This window comes from Aspergillus niger (assembly GCF_000002855.4).
Source record: "Aspergillus niger supercontig An02".
Classification (NCBI taxonomy): Eukaryota; Fungi; Ascomycota; class Eurotiomycetes; order Eurotiales; family Aspergillaceae; genus Aspergillus; species Aspergillus niger.
The window spans coordinates 19,375-37,536 of NT_166519.1; the positions used below are offsets into that span (position 1 = coordinate 19,375).

Genomic DNA, 18,162 nt, shown 5'->3' on the forward strand with positions numbered 1-18,162 from the left:
TCTTCAAAGCATGTCATGTAACAGAACTCTGGTCATAAACTCAGTGATAATTGTCTACTGAAGCCTTGCCAGTATGCTGCTTGAGGAAGTGAATAATCGTTTCCCGAGCCTCCGCGCCTTCCGGATGCGGCAGGAGCGGATACACGTGCACCATCTCCGGCTGCTCAATAAAAGTGAATTTGTCGTTTTTGAAACTCCCAGGCATGCAAATCTCAGTGCCCTTGCCCTGGAACTTGGCGCTTAATCGTTGTGCATCCGCTACAAGCATGTCATATGTGCCGCTTAGCAGCATGACAGGCGGCAACGTCTCGATGTCCCCAAACAGTGGGCTGACTATCGGATCATGAGCTGGTAACCCTGGCCCAAGAAGCGGCAGGAGCTGACGCAGGCCATCCAGCCCCAGCCACGGGTCATTCTTGGCCCGGCGCACAACCTCGGGGTGGTCCAAGCCCAGGTCAAGTATGGGCGAGATAAGCACATGCAGAGCACGCGTCTCGCAAGCTCAGGATGCTGCTTCAATAATTGCTGCATGGTAGCTAGAGTGTACATACCGCCCGCCGAGTCACCGACTATGGACACAATGGGCTGTTCAAGTCTACTGCAGATATCCATGAAACCATCGATGACCTCGGCTGCCGTTGTCCCAGGTCGCGGAAGTAATGGGTAGATGGGGACAATGGCATCCAGTCCGGTGTCCCGCACGGCTTGCGCGACCAGCTTCCAGTGCTGGGGGTTGATCTCCCGATAAAAGGCGCCGCCGTGGATGTACATCATCGCAGGACGCTTCTTGACGGAGTTGCCTGCTGAGGACACGCGATAAAGAGGCCAGGCACCGTAGTCAATGCGGTCGATGGTGATTCCAGGCTCGAGGTTCTTGGGTGGATTGAAGTTCCGTGGCCGGAGGTAGAGCTCGCGCATATTGTTACGCATATTTTCAGCGCTGCCGAAAACGAGTCTGCTTCTACGAATGTACGTGACGAACATGCGGAAAAGCCATGCTGTGAAGGAGGCCATTCTGATTAGTTGACAAAAAAAAAAAGAGCCTGGTGATAAGGAGAAGAAGGTGTAAAAAAGGAGAAAAAGGTGTAAAAAAGGGTTAAGTTGTGGCGCGGAAGAGGGCGATGGGGTCTTGCTATTAAGTTAAGTTGGCATGTGACCCAGCGTTGTAATGAGTCTATTGACCACGAGGGTCACGTGTGGCTCAAGCTATCCACCCAAACGCTACCTGCCCAGATGCCCCTCTCCCAGACGGAATCGGACCAAAGACAGTCAAATTCAAATTTCCGTCTTGCGATATGCTAAACTCTACCGTGGACTGAAGGACTCATGGCAATACCATTATAATAAACTTTACTCGGATAGGTAAAGCAGGACCCGAACCCCTGCGCCTCCCCACACTACTAACAAAACTACCGAGGTCAACCGAGGTATTTAGTTGAGTATCAGTTCAGAAGGCACAGTTGCATCGCACAGATGAAGATACTTAGCTCGCAGGATATCACCTACAACAGTTTACCTCTTCTCACTCCTTAGCTCTTCTCGTATATCTACTGCCATAGAAATCAGTATTTAGTAGTAAAAAAAATTTCGAGTAATTGCCGGAGCGGCGTATTCCTTATCATTTACATAAGTAACCATATTATCAATACCGCCTGTTTTTATTTTTCTTTTACAAAGAATATAAAACTAACTGTAAAACTAACTAAGTTGGATACTAGTAGGGATGTCAAAAAGTAGATTCTAAGATAATAAATTAGTTATCTATTTTCCTGTCTATGGTAGTATGCTTTTATGTATCAAAGTTAACCAATCTCTGTTAGCCGCACTGCCCCTATAATTTTTTAGCTATAATCAGATCATTCTTATGATAGGATTCACGTCAAACTCCTCATCTGTTTTCCAAGTCAGTCGCAGGTAGTATATTTTCTAATCGGTATTAAAATTTAGCTAACAGCGGCCACGCGAAAACACACTAGTTATAAAGAAAAATATAATAATCCTGTTAAATCAGATAGAGATACAATGATTTTACTAGATTCTTGGATATGAATATCCAGGCACTTATTAGTATTATGCAGCTTACTATATTCATATTATTTTCATGAAAGATTCCTTAGTTTATACCAGTCTTGTTTCTGTCGCATCATTCGTCTGAATAAAATAGATATTCTAAATAACTTTTACTTATTAGTTCTTCAGATGTTATATATATTTATCTCAGTTAGTTTTAGTTTATTCTTCTCTTTTATCTCTGAATCCACATCCTTGTATTATTTGTTTATCATCTTCATTTAAAATGAGGATACCATCAGTCTTCCCAGGTCATCCCAAGCAATACGGGTGGATGAGGCTCATGTCTGCCGAGCCATTAGACATTAGCCAAGGGATTTCGATGGGTTGATGGGACAAGCCTCCACAGCACAGGCCACAGCGAAGTGAAATGGGGGCGGAGGGGCAAATGTAAGCACTAGGAAGGATTCGGGAACGTCGGAGTGCGGAATTTGATACGGCGGGCGTAACAATAATACATGGAATCGCGCAGCTACTTAGTCTGTCTGTTCGACCAGCGAGACTTGCAAGGGTCCAAGTAGTTATGCACCATGGTGTTTACTATTGTTAGATAGGCCTTCAATCTAGTTGTGTCCGCAGAAGATTGATGGCTTGGTCGGTCACCGTTGCTAGCTGGTATTTCTCTCATTGCCCTATTCTATGAAGCCATACTCTTGTGATGGAGAGAAGCGACGTTGGAGTACCGGGGTGAAAGCTTGTTTCTGACACATCATGCCCACCAATGTTGAATTTTGACAACATCATTCTGAGATTTTGGGGGCTTAATACGGCAAATAATACATGGGATCGCCTCTGTACAAAACTAGTTCAACGTGGACTGCTTTCTCACTGGTCAGCTTGCTAATCTGTCAGGCTACTAACTCTAGCGAGTCTCCACAGCTGGACGCAGCCTCTCCCATCCCCTCGCGAGGTGGTGCTGCCTGCAACCGACTATTTAGCTCTTGTCTTCGTCTTTCAGCTGTTCATGGAGCCCCTCGACCCTAAAGATTTCTGACTGGCGGCCACTCGTTCCCGTGCGAGGGATCCCCCGTTCTGATTCTTGCACCCTCCGCCTGTTTATTTGATCTTCGCTCACCCGGTCCTCTAATATGTCTTCCTATAAATTCTTGTCACTGGCTACCAAGCCATCGGCCCAGCTATGTTACAGCTTCCACCCCGCGGTGCGCACTGAAAAGCCGGCTCTGGTTGTGTTCGTCAATGGTCTGGGGCTGCCACAAACCTCGTGGGAAGGAGTAATCTCACGCTTGCAAGCCCAGCCTCCCGCTGCCGGTCTGCCCGCCATGATGACCTATGATCGGTATGGTCAGGGTCAAACCACAGACCGCGATCCTGACGATGTGAAAGCTGAGGATCCCATGCATGGTCACGACACATTGACCGTTGTCCGGGACTTGCATCAACTGATCACGCAAATCGCATCGGAGAAGTTGGGTATCTCTGATCTCAGTCGCCTCCCCCTGGTGCTGGTTTCGAACTCGATTGGTGGTGCACTAGTACGGCTCTACGCGCAAGAATACCCCGGCACAGTGGCCGGCCTTCTGTTCCTGGACAGTGTGCTCGCTAATTCCGATTTTGTCTCCATCTACCCGGATCCTGATTCACCTGGCTTCGACGAGACCAGCTTGCCACACGGTGTGTCAGTGGAAGCCATCCGTGATGCCCGGGCATACATGCAACGGGTCTTCCACCCCAGTAATGGCAGTGGCGAGGGCCTCAGTCGGAGGAATCTAGCAGAACTCCTCCCAAAGAGCGATGGTCCCAAATTGCAGGGTCCCGATGGTCAAGGTCCCTGGGTGACGGTTATCGGTCACGAGTTCGAGACGTTCAAGGTCGAGTTTGAGAAGATGGGCGGTGCACCACCGAGGCTGACGGAAGTGTATATGAACCCCTACTGGCACCGCTTCAATGAAGGGTTGGCCAAGCTCACTGAATCGGAGCGGAGTAAGGGCCCGTTCCAGGCTCCGGGAGCCGGCCACTTTGTGCAGCGGGATAACCCGGAGCTCGTGGCGAACGAGCTTCGTGAGATGCTTGATAAGGCTATCTGACCTCCTGGATGTCTTAGCCTACGATATTTCATACATGAATACAACAGTACAGTGGCGGTGATATAGAGACTTAGTCACCTGATGGTGTCAGCTGGAAAAGGGTTTTATAGCTTGTCCCTTAGGTAGTATAATCGATCAATTGGTGTCGGTTGATTAATCGAAACCTTACTCAGATATAGCAAATCCAGGTTTGCTCTTACCGAGCGCTCACAGTGTCACGAGATTTACTATACACAGAACGGCATAGGGGGCCATCTGCAAGGCCTTTACAGCAGGCTCCTTACATATAAGTTGGTACTAGTACATAGGCTTGTGTTCTGTTATACTGCCTATCAAAATGTTCTTTTGAGTGGTTTTCATGATTAGGTGCATACATGTGGATGGTGTCATTTTTCGGTGACCACAGAATATCATGTGATCCCACAATATGACCCCCTCCATCAGCCCCCAGAAATCTAGAAGGATCCTCATGTATGCGACGAAGCTTCTGCTGGAATTGGTGATGATCATCATGGAGTTCGCAGACTACAAACCACGGCGTACTCTGGAAGTCCCGCATGATCCTCTCCATCCTACTAACCGCAAGGCGCTGGACCAGTACCTGGAACATTGCTGGCAGAGTATTTTGTGGTGTGATATGATGATGAGGGGTCTTCGATTGGGCCCTTGGTGGGATTTTGAAGTTGAGAATCAGGTCTCCCTGCTCTGGTGCAGATGGCAGTGCCCGTTCGGCACAAAGGAACCCAAGAGAAGCTATTTGCGGAGATGGTTTTATTCCATGGTAATCCGGATGACTTTCTGATAATACATAATACAACCCCATAATATAATACATAAGCGCCTTACGTGAGATATAAGTGGGGCATGATTATCAGTGGGCTTTAGAGAACAGCAGCGATGAAAGCAGCAGCAGCAGCTCCTCCGAAGACGAGGCCCGCATCACTCTTGGCCAGAGAGGCCTTACCGGTGCCCGTAGCAGAAGCATTGACATTCGAGGCAGTCGCAGTCTTGGAAGAGGCGACAGAGCCAGCCGTGGCAGCACTAGTAGAGGCGGCAGATGCCTGCGACTGTTTCCCCGTAGCAGTAGCAGCGGAACCCGTGCTACTTGCTGTCTGAGCCTCAGTTGTAGCGTGGGCGGCGGAGGCAGCCACGCTCGTGACAGAGCCCGCCGTGATAGTCACAGGCATCAAATCCAGATCACCATCCAGGGTGGAGCTGCTGGTTCCTGGGAAGTTGGCGCCGGATCCCGAGGCTGTTTCGGTACAGACGGCGTGCGTCGTTCCATCGACAGAGCAGACGCAGGTGTAGTAGCTATGCAGCAAACCATGTTAGTAATCACCCATGCATAGGTTGTAGACAACAACCAACTCACAAATCTAAATCCGGAGCATCCAGGATCATGGTGGTTTTGGGACCGGCGATCAGGGTAAGACCGGGACCCATGCCACAATCACTGGAATCGGTGCCGGGTGGGCAGTTGATACTGTAGGTTGTCGCGGTCGCATCCTGCATCACGGTTAGTTGAGGGGGGTATACCAGGCTGATAAAGACAAGGACGACTTGCATTGCCTATGATGGACGCTGCCAAAGGCTGTGGATCGGTGTCGTAGATGAACATGGAGGTGACAGTGGCCTTTGCTGAGACCAGGCCGGCAGCAGCCAGACCGAGAAGGAGCGTACGGTTCATCATGTTTGGAAGGAATGACTGATTGCTGTGTTGGTGAATGAACGAGTGTAAGAATAGAGAGAAGGTGTGAGAGCGATGCAAGGACGAAATAATTCAGACAGGAAGAAAGAAAGAAAGGAGAACTGCAGAAGAGGCGCGTATGAATGGCAGCCACCTTTCTCCCCAATCCAATCCTTCTCGTGATCCTGACGGGACTCTTTGAAGATTACCGAAAGAGGCAAAATTGCAACCGGATCTAACCTCCTTCAGGGCAGGTCCGGGCAAAATACTGCCCCGCTAGCCTCTATCAGGGAAAGCCGGAAGCCAATTCGGGGTCCAGACCCTGATTTGGGCGCCTCGCTAATCCTTAACGGGCCCTAGCGTTATCGCGGGGGTGGAGACCCAACAAGCAGAATTTCATCTCTGCGAAGATGACAACGATGGCTGTGATGCTGCGGCTTGCTGTGGACAAGGCGATGAAATTCTTCCATGATGCCCTTCTTCAACCCCAGTAGGAAGCAGGAACTAGATGGTAAATGAACAGAGGAAGTCGATAGTAACTAGTATTCATCAGTTGTCGAACCCTTTCATATTTCTGCTGTTTCTGTGCTTTTAGACGGTACGGTATAACCGACGGCGACTATCTTTTTCTTGCCAGAGCACGCGTTGCTTCATCTGTCGTCTGTTGCTGCGAGCTCAAGGGATTTGATGGCACTGAGGGCATATTCGTATTTTAGTACAGCAGCTGCATAGCAAGCACCTGCCTTGACGGGCGCGATTTAATTAAGAACATGAATCAGATTCACTTGACTGTGTATTATGAAAGAAGGGAGAACTCCTACAACTACTACCACCTTCCTAGAACATCGTCTGATAGGGCATTATATCTTAAGTTTCACAAACATTGGAAATCAATTGCGCTCTACATAAGCTGCACACTAAATGATTCCATAAACTCGCTGATATCTCTTCCTCCATGAGTCCATGACACCCCTTGAAGCCTTTCACCGCTGGCAATGACTTGAGCTTGTGTGATATGATGCGATTCACTTCACCTGTGAATAGTAGTGTCTCATTACCATATAGAACACCGGGACAGTCACTGCAGTCAGGCTGCACTTCACCGGATCTTTTCTTCGGAGTGGCTATATATACTGCGCTTCCGGACATCCCTTTGCCTTCCTCATCTTCCTTTTTTCATAAGCCAATAAGGGGACAGCAATTCATTTTCAGACACAGGTATTTGGAACTAGATAGGCTACACCAGACAATTGCCGGGATTTAGTAGGGGCATGGGGCTGAAAGGGTCCACAAATACCGACAGTTGCAATAGGAGGCACAGCAGTTCCCCTTAGGCAAGTTGAGAGACAACATTTGATTGTGGATATGTCTCACAAACCTTGACCATTTTAGCATTTTCAGCCTCGGGGGCTAGCTTGTGGCTTGCAAATAACGAAAAGCGAACTCGCCCTATATTGAGAGATCAATGTTCTCAAAGTCTCCGTCGCTTTTGAGGCATCTAAGGTAGTCCAAAAAAAAGTTACAACACGGTACTCCTTGCCGATGATAGTACTGCGAAAACAAGGAGAAAGCCGAAGGTAGCTAATCATTCTTCGGGTTTAACGTTGACAGTATGAAAGTGCCGTGAAGGAATATCCCTTACGTCTTAAGAAAAGCACCTCTTAAGTGTCTACGGTTCTGGTGGGAAGGAAGGGTGCAGAAGTGGCACAATGTGATGTTTCTGGACGGAAACAGTACCGAGAGACCGGAGAATCTAGTTCCTCATAATCCATTAGCACATAGCCTCCACTCCAAGGCACTATTTGCCTTGGAGCCATGCGGGATCAATGAGGAGAATACCGAGCTGAGAGCTAGACTCTGGTGGCCGAAGCCGTCGAGGCCGGCGGGACCTACCGTTGGGTTCAAGATTCCGTACAATCTGGAGTTAGCAGGCATATGCCTCTACAATCCATTGAGCCACCAAACCATCAAGTCTGGGAACCGCATAGTAGTGACGACACCAGATCCGGTGCGACTTCCTCTCCTCTGATACCAGGATCCTAGACATGCAATGGCTTCTACAGCGGCTTGCCGCACTTAGCGGAGCCGCAGAGCCTGGGGAGTTGGATGATAACGACAATGACGACGTTGAGGGTATGGATGACTTCGGTCTCCAGCTCATGTCAGCACTGCAATCTTCTAGTGTGGCACATCGACTCGAATCTTCCCCTCCGTCGTCGTTGAGCGATGGATCAGGGTCCACAGTGAAGCACGGCTCGCGAATCCTGGCCACTGCAACTGATACAGAGATCGGAAACCTTGCTCATCATGACTCCTAGGTTTGGCTAATGAAGCGGCCTGTTCCTGAAACTGGTTTTTATTTCCGTGGCCCGGAAGTATTATATTTAACCCAATTGGCTAAAGAAGTATATGCGTTCTTTCTTCAAATTGTGATGTGATTGAAGAAACTCATATTTATGACAAGAGGTTCATCCTATTTACATTGAACGTAATTCCTACGGTCATGTGGCTTCCGAAATATTGATCTACTGGCATCAAGTTCCGAAAATGGATCTTAACAGACCTTGCATGGAGGATAAGCATCAGCCCATACCAGGTGTGCCTGTCCCAGCCACAGCGATGCAGTCGGCTACGATGCACCGTCCAGAAACACTCAGAATTCTAACAGAGCAATTGGACTCTGATGATTAGAGAGAACCCAAATCATCACCCGCAGACACACCATGCTCAGTCAAAAAAGCTGTAAGGGACCGATACAAGTTCCCAATCCTATGCTGACAAGTGTGAAGTGCAGGGAACGCGATTTATCTTGCATTATAACGAAGACACCACTGGACTTGACTTTTGCAACGTCGCCCATCTCTATCCTTTTTCTTTGAAAGACAAGGACCACCAGTCAACGGGAATTGTTATATTGAGTATCCATATCTAAATTGAATCTATGCAGATCCTTGAATCCTTGCGATCTAGCGGCGCCCGGGAGGAGGAGTTGAAGATGCTAGAATTCTTACACTCATGTGGCCTCTATCATTGGTAATCTACTGGCAACATCTTCTTACGTATTATGCAGAACTTAACAGGACGATGTTCCCAAAGTTCTGTGCCAAGGCCAGAGCTAGAAGAATATTCTGGTAACCCATATAATAAAATAGATTTTTTCCTAGTCCTCTTACATCTAGCCCACTTATGATAACAAGAGGTCCATCCTATCTCCATAACGCGTAATGAAAGTCAGCTGGATCTAGACACCGTTGCCGCTCTCCAAACGCGTACAATCCCACCATCATCCCCGTAAAAGCCACTCCTACCGGCGGTGCTGCTGTCATACTGCGATTCTCCGCCTCGCCGATCCACCGTATCGGCTCTTCATTCGACTCATCCTCTCTGATCTCCTGAAATCCGAACCGGTAGCGATCCCCACACTCGATCACCAAACGGACATCCGACTGCGAATTCTGTAGGCCGAAGTCGACTATCTCACCTCCCGGAGAACGTAGCCGAACAACACGCTGCCCATCGTTCGCTCGACAAATCCCGATGCTGCTGTAGGTGAAGTACGTCCACCAGACGACTGCACCAGCCTCGCATGCCTGGTTCCTCGGATGGAAAGACAGCAGTGTCTCCCATGTACAGAACCGATGGGTCTGTTTACGAAGAAATAGAGTTGGACACGCCGGGACGGACAGATTATATGGACCACCGTAGAGGCGAAGGTGGCCTGGTCGCTCGGTGAGAGAGTAGTCACGCACAACTGGAGTATTCTTGCGGTACCATCCTAGCTGGAGCTCACTGTCCGAAAAGTCATCTCGCCAGGTGACTGGAACTGAGAGCTCATAGAGGTGGGGGCTCTCAGAGTGGAGGGGGATCTTTTGGCCACCGTTGACAATGGGCCAGTCGTTCTCCCAGTTCACAGGAGCTAGAAATGTTTCGCGACCTGTATCTGGCATGAGCACACGGTATACGGAATAAACACGATGGGAAGTACCCACCAAAAACCGATTCCTCCCACTGACCATCCTTCCGGACAGGACGCACACCTAACAAAACAGCCCACCACTGCCCCTGCGCATCTTCCACCAGGTCTGCATGCCCAGTGTTCTGAACTTCATCATCCACTCCATTCCTCCAGAGAGGATTATTGGGCCCAATCTCCCATGGCCCGAACGGGCCAGTAGTACTGCGACTGACCCACTCGCAATGACCGCTCTCCGTGCCGCCCTCCGCGGTGAAAAGATAGTAGTATTTGCCGCGTTTGAAAATATGCGACCCCTCCGCGACACCGGAGGTGGACTCTCTGATTAACTTGGGCTCCGAAGTGGAGGCACCTGTCTCCAGGTCGACAGTGACAATGTGAACGGCGAAATCCTTGAGGTTCACACCGGGAGTTCGGTGAAGCTTGCGATACGTGCTTGAGAGATAGACGGTGCCATCGTCGTCCCAAAATAGCTGTGGTATGGATTAACTATACTAATCTGAGAGAGAGAGAAAGAATGGGAAGAACGGACATCTTGATCAAAGCCAACTTGGTCAAAATACACCGGGTCCGACCACGAACTCGAGTCCCATATATTTCTGGTCTTCACATAGAAACCACGCGGCCAGACGCGGTCATCTTCCTGTGGCCGGTAACGCTGGAAGCTTGCGGCGAGGATGTAGAATACGCCATCGTGATACCGCAGAGTGGTGGCCCACACGCCACCACCAGGCTCGGGGGTTTGAATCTGGAGTTGGCTGGGACGGGTGAGGGCATGGCCGATCAGATTCCACTGGATAAGGTCTGTGCTGTGGTAGATGGGGGCACCGGGGAAGTATTCGAACGAGGAGGTGACGAGGAAGAAGTCATTCCCGACGCGGATAATAGAGGGGTCGGGATTGAATCCCGGTAGGATGGGGTTGATGTACATTTTTAAGAATGGGTGGATGTGAGGCAGAAAGTACGGGGTAGTGCTGACATGCAGGCTATTTTATGTTTTCTTAAACAAGTGGTAGATGATTGGTGGAGAAATACGGGAAGGAGCATGCAAATGAGGGGATCGCTTGCCAAGGGTTGTTGTGTTCTCCAGTAAGATTCTATTTTCATCACTCGTCGTTGTTGTTGATTGAAGTCTTCTACCAGTATATTTGGTGTATCTACTGATGTGTAAGTAGCATTGATCTACGCCGCAGGCTGTCGCCGACGCAGCCAACAGGGCCAGCCGTACGGAACAGCCGTAAAATGGGTCTCAAAGCTCCACGGCTTCTTCGGGTCGACCTGCTCGATATCATAGTCGCGCAGGATAGTAGCAGTAACCTTGGAGATCTCAAAGTGGGCCAGGTTTCGACCGGGGCATTGGTTGTATCCAGCCCCCCACTGTGTCTGTTAGTACCCTGTAACGTATCTCCTGTAAAGACAATCCAACTTACATGGATGAGAAATGGGTCCATCTGTCTAGCTCGATCAGGGTCCAGCCATCTTTCTGGATTAAAGTCGTCACAGTCAGGCCCAAAGAGGTCAGGGTTGCGGTGGAAAGCCCAGGGGTTGATGCTGAGAAGTGTCTGTTGCGACAATGTCAGCACACTTTGCCATCAATGGAGGATGATGACGACCTACTCCTTCTGTGAAATGGCGTCCACCAATGGTGAGACCACCCGCCGGAACAACACGAGGTAGCCCAGTGCCGGTAGCCGGGTGGTAGCGATAGGTTTCCTTGATCTACACTCATCAGTATGGCGACCGCGATCGAGGAAGGGCCACATACACAAGCCTGAAGGTAGGGCAGCTTTGCTGCCTCTGCGTACGAGACCACATGCGACAGATCACCCCGGGTGTGTGCTTCATCCACCTCCTGTCGCAGCTTTTGCAGGTACTGCGGATGGCGGAGCAGGTAATAGAAGAATGCCTGCAGCGTGGCACTTGTGGTATCAGCGCCGGCACCGATATTGGCGACGGCTGCCCCAAAGACCTCCGCCTCGTCCATGCGATCTGGATACTCTCGCCGCACATGCAGCCAGCGCTCCATCATATCTAGTCTGACGTCGGGGTTCTTCTTCCGACTATCGATGGCAGCCAGGCAGGTGTCAAAGATGTGCGACGAGGGCTGCAGACCGATCCGGCTGAGCAATGGATTTCCTAGGGTGAGATTATGCAGCCAAACGTAGTGACCCATGATGGCGATGTACAATGCCAATGCACGAGTATTGGCGATAGCATTGCGGATATCGGTGCCTGTCTCGAGGAACCGGAACGGGCTGGAAAAGGTGACTTCGCCGACCACATCAAAGGCGAAGTAGTTGAACCAGCGATCGAACTCTACCGGCTGGCCCGACGCGATCAGTTTATCGAACTGCTCCTCGAGGAGTCCCAAAAGGGCATCCACAAAGGGCTCGGACTTGATGATGTTTGACAGAGCATAACCCGACGCCACATTGCGGGACTTGCGAATGTGGCGCTGGGGATCCAATTCCGACATCTGGTTCACATAGTGATAGTCGGGCAGGCTGAATATCGAATACCATGATCCCTGGTACTTCGTTTAGCGTGATTGTCTAATTATCGGGGAAGAAATACTCCGGTATCCTACCTTGGCGATGTTGGCATGGAGCAACAGGCGCACCGCATCGGGATGGGCGACGCTGACTTCGTTGTCGGCGATGCGAACAAAACTGCCTGTCTCAAATATTAGTGAATGGTTTGTGTGATTGCGAACCGGTGGAGATGCACGGACCATATCGGCGATGGAGTTTCACGATCTCCTGTTCGGTGTGGCCCTTGATCAACTGGTAGACCTGCCAGAGGCTCGAAATTGAGGCCAGCCAGGGACCAGGGATATCCCGGATGGAGGTCGCATAGCGCCTTTTCACGGCAATTGCCACGACAAAAACAAACAGCAGGAAGGGCAGAGAAACTGGCAGGGATGTCAGACTCCCAGGGAGCCAGGCGGACGCAAACAGGACGGGCATGCTGGGTCCTAGGGGATGACCTTGCGTCTGCCTAAAAAATTCGAGACACCATCGAGTCGATCCTTGGCCCGTTATTTCTATTTATCGCGTAACCCTCTTCGGGGGGATTTGCAATGAAGGAGGCATGAGACGCACCGGTGCTAGCTAGTGTGCTGCTAATCCTGCGCTAACGGCCTCCGCGGCCGCTATCTGATTTTTCCTGCGGTGGGCAGGATTGAGCAGGCAGGCGTTAATCGAAGAGCCCTTGAGTGATCATCCCCTTTGTCATCCGGCATTACCGTGAGTACTCGACTTGATTTATCATCGTAGGAAGCAGCAAAAGTTGACTTTTTGCAGTCCATTCACACGTGTGGGATACACATGGCAGTCAACAAGGATGGCCCACTGGCAGGCGTTCAGTGGAGATTCGGGACGCCGTGGCCAATTGTTCGCCTGCAATCTGGCCGTGAAACCCGGCACTGACGGCCACGAAGCGAGCTTCTCTCCCAAGTTGGCGAATCACGTATGCTCGATATCAATAGCGTTCCCACTCCGGCTCCATGACGTGAAGGATCAAGTGGACCCAAGTGTCACCAGCAAGGCACAAGCAAGACGAACCCCGATCCAGACCTTTCATAATACCCATTGTAATCTTGCCCGGGAGGGAGATTGGGTTCACTCGCCCCAATGAGGGTTCCACTGCCCATTAATGAGGATTGTCGGCTTTTCTCATCCTTCGCGACGGCTCTGAAATCCTGCATTAGGCGTTGACGCCCCTGTTCCTGCAGGACTGTTCGGCAGACAAAATCCCGTCCATGTCCTACCCACCAGATATCTAAAGAACCCGCCGTGTCTGCTTCTCTCGATGTTGCCTCGCCTTGCTGTAGCGGCCCAGCGTCTGCCATGGCGTCGACCAGCACACTTGAACTAACGCCAGAGTTCCTGGCGCAGGATCGACGCCCGCAGGCGAGGATCGGAATTGGCGTCGTGACGGCATTGTCTGGAGTGATCGTCTTGATTCGAGTCTACGCGCGATGGTTCATGATCCGCAGTTTTGGGTGGGATGACGGACTCATCTGCATAGCGATGGTAGGATACCAAAATACCACCTGCGCACAAATCCTGACGATTAACAGTTACTAAACATCGCCGTCATGGCCCTCACCACACAAGTCCTCCGCTACGGCGCCGGCCTGCACATCTGGGCCCTCGATACCGCCGAAACCCCGCTGCTCTACAAATGGCTCGTCGCTGCGCAGCTGGTATACATGATCGCATTGTGGACGTGTCGACTCTCCGGTCTGGCCTTCTACCGTCGATTGAACCCCATGCCTCAGTTCCAACTCTACCTCCAGATCTCCTTTGCATTCGTCACGGCCGTCATGCTCGCCCAGGTCCTCATCATCGCTCTGCAATGTATCCCGCTGGCTGCGCTCTGGGGCGGCGCTACCGGGAAGTGTCTGGGATCGAAAACGGTGTTTATTTCCACTGCCGCGATGACCATCATCTGCGACTCGCTGATCTTGCTGTTGCCGGTCAAGATTGTGTTTTCTATCAAGGCGAATGCAACGCGTAAGGCGGCGTTGAGTGTGGTGTTGTGTTTTGGGGTTTTGTAGGTGTTACATCATCTGTCCAGTTTCCTCAATGGCTACTTACTTACTTACTAACCTTGCTTTGTTTCTAGTGCCGTGATGTGAGTAACCACAGTTTCAGATATATACGACCGATATATTTTTCAACTAACTAGTAACGAAACCAGGACCTCCGTCGCCCGCATCATCTCCATGATCCCTGCTATTCAGAAAACCGACGCAACCTGGTACTTCTCGGTCGTGATGGTCTGGTCCGATACGGAAGTCAGCACGGCTATTATCGCCTTGTCGTTGCCGGCGTTGAAAGGACTAGTCGGTGCTGTGGCGGGCAGCACGCGGAAGGGAACTGATCAGACACCAGGGAGTAATGGGGGTCCGGATCTGCATTTGCAGAATGTGCATGCTGGGGGTGGCCATCGTCTATATGAAGGGCCGGAAAGTTATCCCAACGAGGCGCGGGCTGGTTTGGGGGATAATGCGAGTCAGGAGGCGTTGTGGGTGGATACGACGGCCGGGATTCATGTCAAGAATAGTGTGAGGGTTAGTGTGAGTGATCGGTGATGAATTTATGGAGGTGCAGATGTGTATGTATGACCTTCGTGGCTATCTTGGCAGGCAGGGCTGCTGCTTCTTTCCTATGTTGAGGTGTATATAACTGGAATATCGATTTTCAAGATACTATAGGCCTCCAAACACATCTATCACGCTCCTCGGTTCAGAGTACTTGCCAATCGGCACATATTCCACCTCCTCGAACCCCATCGACTTGGGCCCGCCCAGCTCCATCCCTCTCGGCGTATCTGTCCAGCGTGGCGAAGCAGCAATAGCCAATACCACCACCTTGAGCCCATACTTGAACTCCGGGGTCCCCAGCCCGGCCCCAGACTCTGCATCCAACACAACAATCAAGTCCGGCACAGCAGCCAGGATCTTCTTCTCTCCGTCTTCCAGCACTGCCTCAACGTAAGCATTCTCGTTCTTAAATGGAATGTTCAGTGTCGCTTTGCGTCCGTCACTCAACTGTCCATTTATCTCCAACACTCCGTAGGAATGCCCCGTCTTCAGCACCCTCGACACACTGATCACCTTACCCTCGCCCAGGATAGCGCCACTCTCGGGTCCCCCCGCCGCTTCAACAATCCGCATCGCCTTGTCCGCAATGTTCTTCTCCAGACACACAGCCCGTCCAATCCACCACGCCAGGGAAACCGTATTCCGAATCGCCTGCTGTCGAACCCGTCCCGCTCGATGAGGCGGACCCGCACTCCCAGCCCGACACCCCATCTCCACGACCGCCGCTCGCAGCGTCTTATCCACCAGCCGATCCGTGCGTGACCTCGTCATCGTCATGAATGAGCCATCGCCACTCGCGATCGCAGCTGGAAGGAGAGCCTCTCCCCGCGGTGAGCCATACACGTTCGGCGTAACCTGCCACATGGTCGGATACGCACGACCCATGTAATCTGCGTCGAGACAGGGGACGCTGTAATGTGCGGCAACACCGAGATTCACCATGCCGTTGCCGCCGCCGATCTCGAGGGCCAGGAAGGCAGAGACGGGAGGGCTGTCAGTGACCCGCATCAGCTCATCGTGGGCTTGTAGGCATTCGCTGTTTTCGAGGCGCTCCATGCTCACTTCGGGGCTGCCCATGCAGCCGGTCCAGCCGACGAGGGCGTCGTCGGGTAGGGTGTCTGGAGATATGATTCGGACCGTACCGGGGTGGTCGTGCAGGTAGGCTTTGGCTTTCAGGTACTCCTGGTAGGGATCGCCGCCGCCGCCGCAGCCGAGGATTTTGCAGCCGCGGGTGATGAAGTCGAGGTCGGTGGGGGAAATGATCCATTGCTTGTCGCGGATTTCAGGGCGGTAGGACTGCAGGTCAGGTTGTGCGGCTTTTGGATTGAGTGTATCAAGTGGAGAGCTAATGGTAGCTGTGTCTTGGACTTCTTCGTCTGGAATAGACACCGTTTTCTCTGCGGATGATTTGGCTACAACGTCCAGCTGTCCCACGGCCCGCACAACAATACGCGCCTTGGCCTCGACATACTGGATGGGTAGCATGGTCACTTCTGCCACCTGCACTGTATCCGGCCGGGCACCATTGCCGATGGCCTTTTCAGTTGCCATGGCGCAGACAGCCTCCTGTGCCTCTTTGACCGTGCGGTTGGAGGTATCCACGACCGTATCAATCACCCCAGAGACACGCGAGATAGCTGCGCCGACCGCATTGGCGACCTCGCCGCCCTTGACTGTCTGCACTTGCCGTACACCCAGAAGGGGCTCGTCGGTGCGGATGATAGGGGCACCGCCGCCGACGATAAGGACGTCCACGTCGTCTTTGTGGATTTTGGTACGGTCGACGAGCTCCTCAATCTTCCGGCGCATGAGAGATTGTGCCTGATCCACCATGGCGATATCCATATCGGCTAGTCTAGTGGGATCGCCCATTCCTTTCAGCGGGTTCATCTCCGTGACGCCATGGACGGCAGACGCCACAGAAATATCAGTCGCAGTGAGATACTCGCCGCCGAACAGCCGGGCTTTCTCCAATAGCTCGTGGGCTACACTGTCCGGTCCGACGGAGCAATCACTCTGTCCGATGCCGCGGATGATACTCCCTCCTCCTAATCCGATGCTTTCCACCGCGGGCAGAGCAAAGTTCGTGCGCACGCCCCCAACCAGACTCGTCACCGAGCTCATCTGTGGCAGACCATTGGGGAGTAGTAGTCCGCTGTCGGAGGTGGTTCCGCCAATGTCGATGACTACCAGTGGTTCTGTGCGAGTAGTTTGCTGCTGCTGGTCGTTAGCCTCTGTGGCAGCGCGCCAGAGGAACTCTCCGCCACGAATGGAGTTGGTCGGGCCTGAATTGAACGTTCGGATGGGAAGGTGGACTGCCTCCGCCGCACTGAGAACGCTCCCATCATTCTGAGTCAGATACAGGGTGTAGGGAGTATCTTGGAAGATATCCTCCATGGCTTTCTGAAAGCCATAGATAGTCCGTTCCGCCAGGGGACGGAGGGTGGCGTTGAGAATGGCCGCGTTCTCGCGTGCCAGGAAACCCAGGCCAGATACTTCGTGTGAGAGAGTAATCCGCGGTGTGTATGACGGACCAGCGTGCTTTTCCATCGATCGCAAAAGAACGTCCTTCGCCCTGGTCTCCTGGGTATGATTCAATGGCGCGTACATACCAGCGATCACCACGTTTGAGATCCCATCATGGACCAACTGCGCTGCGATTTTCTCCAGCTCGGTCTCATCTAACGGGCTGATCTCCTCTCCTGAAATTTGGTACCCACCATGGCAAAAGTATGGCCGCGACGATGCGATACGCGCGCGTAGATCAAGAGGGAAATCCGTAAAGGGAGGGATGTTGCGACCGAATCCCTCGTCGGGTCCGCCACACAGTCGAATCACCGCGACGCGGCGTAAAGAGGGTGAGCGCTGGACGACGGCATTGACAAAGTGGGTAGTCCCGACAATGACGCACCCGATGGCCGAGAGGGGCACTTTTGCGGCCGCGATGACCGCCTGGACGGCGGCGGTGATGCCGGTGGTGACATCTGGAGTAGTGGGTGCTTTGTGCGAGGCGACGATTGCCACGGGACTGAGATGGATGAGCACGGCGTCGGTGTTGGTTCCTGATGTCAATTGTTAGTGGGGAAGCTAAAATAGACGTTGGTGGGGGGAAGGAGGGACGAACCGCCCACATCCACCCCCAGGCGGTAGCGAGGTTCCATGGCACTGCCCATACTGGTGGTGGTGGTGAATTGAAGTCACAGTCGAGGGGAAAGTGAATCCCCTCACTGTTCGGTGGGAGACGGAGGAATTTCTAGTAAGTCGTCTTCGTCAGAGC

General features: G+C 51.9%; 8 protein-coding genes across 8 annotated transcripts; 3 read left to right on the plus strand and 5 right to left on the minus strand.

Moving 5' to 3' along the window:
* Positions 1-40: 40 nt before the first annotated feature.
* On the minus strand, positions 41-1,014 carry An02g00100 (uncharacterized protein; the record flags this gene model as incomplete). The annotated part of the gene is made up of 2 exons (XM_059745978.1): positions 41-415; positions 490-1,014. The coding sequence occupies 2 exons, from the start codon at positions 1,012-1,014 to the stop codon at positions 41-43; spliced, it is 900 nt and encodes a 299-aa protein (XP_059605927.1).
* Positions 1,015-3,158: 2,144 nt separating this feature from the next.
* Positions 3,159-4,115, plus strand: An02g00110 (uncharacterized protein; the record flags this gene model as incomplete). Its single annotated transcript, XM_001399112.3, has 1 exon — positions 3,159-4,115. The coding sequence occupies one exon, from the start codon at positions 3,159-3,161 to the stop codon at positions 4,113-4,115; it is 957 nt and encodes a 318-aa protein (XP_001399149.1).
* Positions 4,116-4,996: 881 nt separating this feature from the next.
* Positions 4,997-5,805, minus strand: An02g00120 (hypothetical protein; the record flags this gene model as incomplete). The annotated part of the gene is made up of 3 exons (XM_059745979.1): positions 4,997-5,426; positions 5,488-5,621; positions 5,680-5,805. The coding sequence occupies 3 exons, from the start codon at positions 5,803-5,805 to the stop codon at positions 4,997-4,999; spliced, it is 690 nt and encodes a 229-aa protein (XP_059605928.1).
* A 416-nt stretch (positions 5,806-6,221) lies between these two features.
* An02g00130 (uncharacterized protein) lies at positions 6,222-8,493 on the plus strand (the record flags this gene model as incomplete). The annotated part of the gene is made up of 8 exons (XM_059745980.1): positions 6,222-6,292; positions 6,398-6,509; positions 7,087-7,161; positions 7,264-7,305; positions 7,502-7,810; positions 7,866-8,045; positions 8,136-8,177; positions 8,269-8,493. The coding sequence occupies 8 exons, from the start codon at positions 6,222-6,224 to the stop codon at positions 8,491-8,493; spliced, it is 1,056 nt and encodes a 351-aa protein (XP_059605929.1).
* A 515-nt stretch (positions 8,494-9,008) lies between these two features.
* Positions 9,009-10,706, minus strand: An02g00140 (uncharacterized protein; the record flags this gene model as incomplete). The annotated part of the gene is made up of 3 exons (XM_001399115.1): positions 9,009-9,736; positions 9,792-10,248; positions 10,308-10,706. The coding sequence occupies 3 exons, from the start codon at positions 10,704-10,706 to the stop codon at positions 9,009-9,011; spliced, it is 1,584 nt and encodes a 527-aa protein (XP_001399152.1).
* Positions 10,707-10,957: 251 nt separating this feature from the next.
* On the minus strand, positions 10,958-12,741 carry An02g00150 (uncharacterized protein; the record flags this gene model as incomplete). The annotated part of the gene is made up of 6 exons (XM_059745981.1): positions 10,958-11,152; positions 11,206-11,337; positions 11,393-11,494; positions 11,541-12,302; positions 12,363-12,448; positions 12,489-12,741. The coding sequence occupies 6 exons, from the start codon at positions 12,739-12,741 to the stop codon at positions 10,958-10,960; spliced, it is 1,530 nt and encodes a 509-aa protein (XP_059605930.1).
* A 376-nt stretch (positions 12,742-13,117) lies between these two features.
* An02g00160 (uncharacterized protein) lies at positions 13,118-14,873 on the plus strand (the record flags this gene model as incomplete). The annotated part of the gene is made up of 4 exons (XM_059745982.1): positions 13,118-13,243; positions 13,522-13,809; positions 13,857-14,317; positions 14,480-14,873. The coding sequence occupies 4 exons, from the start codon at positions 13,118-13,120 to the stop codon at positions 14,871-14,873; spliced, it is 1,269 nt and encodes a 422-aa protein (XP_059605931.1).
* Positions 14,874-14,990: 117 nt separating this feature from the next.
* On the minus strand, positions 14,991-18,058 carry An02g00170 (uncharacterized protein; the record flags this gene model as incomplete). The annotated part of the gene is made up of 2 exons (XM_001399118.1): positions 14,991-17,947; positions 18,010-18,058. 2 exons carry the CDS (start codon positions 18,056-18,058, stop codon positions 14,991-14,993), a joined length of 3,006 nt encoding a protein of 1,001 aa, XP_001399155.1.
* Positions 18,059-18,162: the final 104 nt, after the last annotated feature.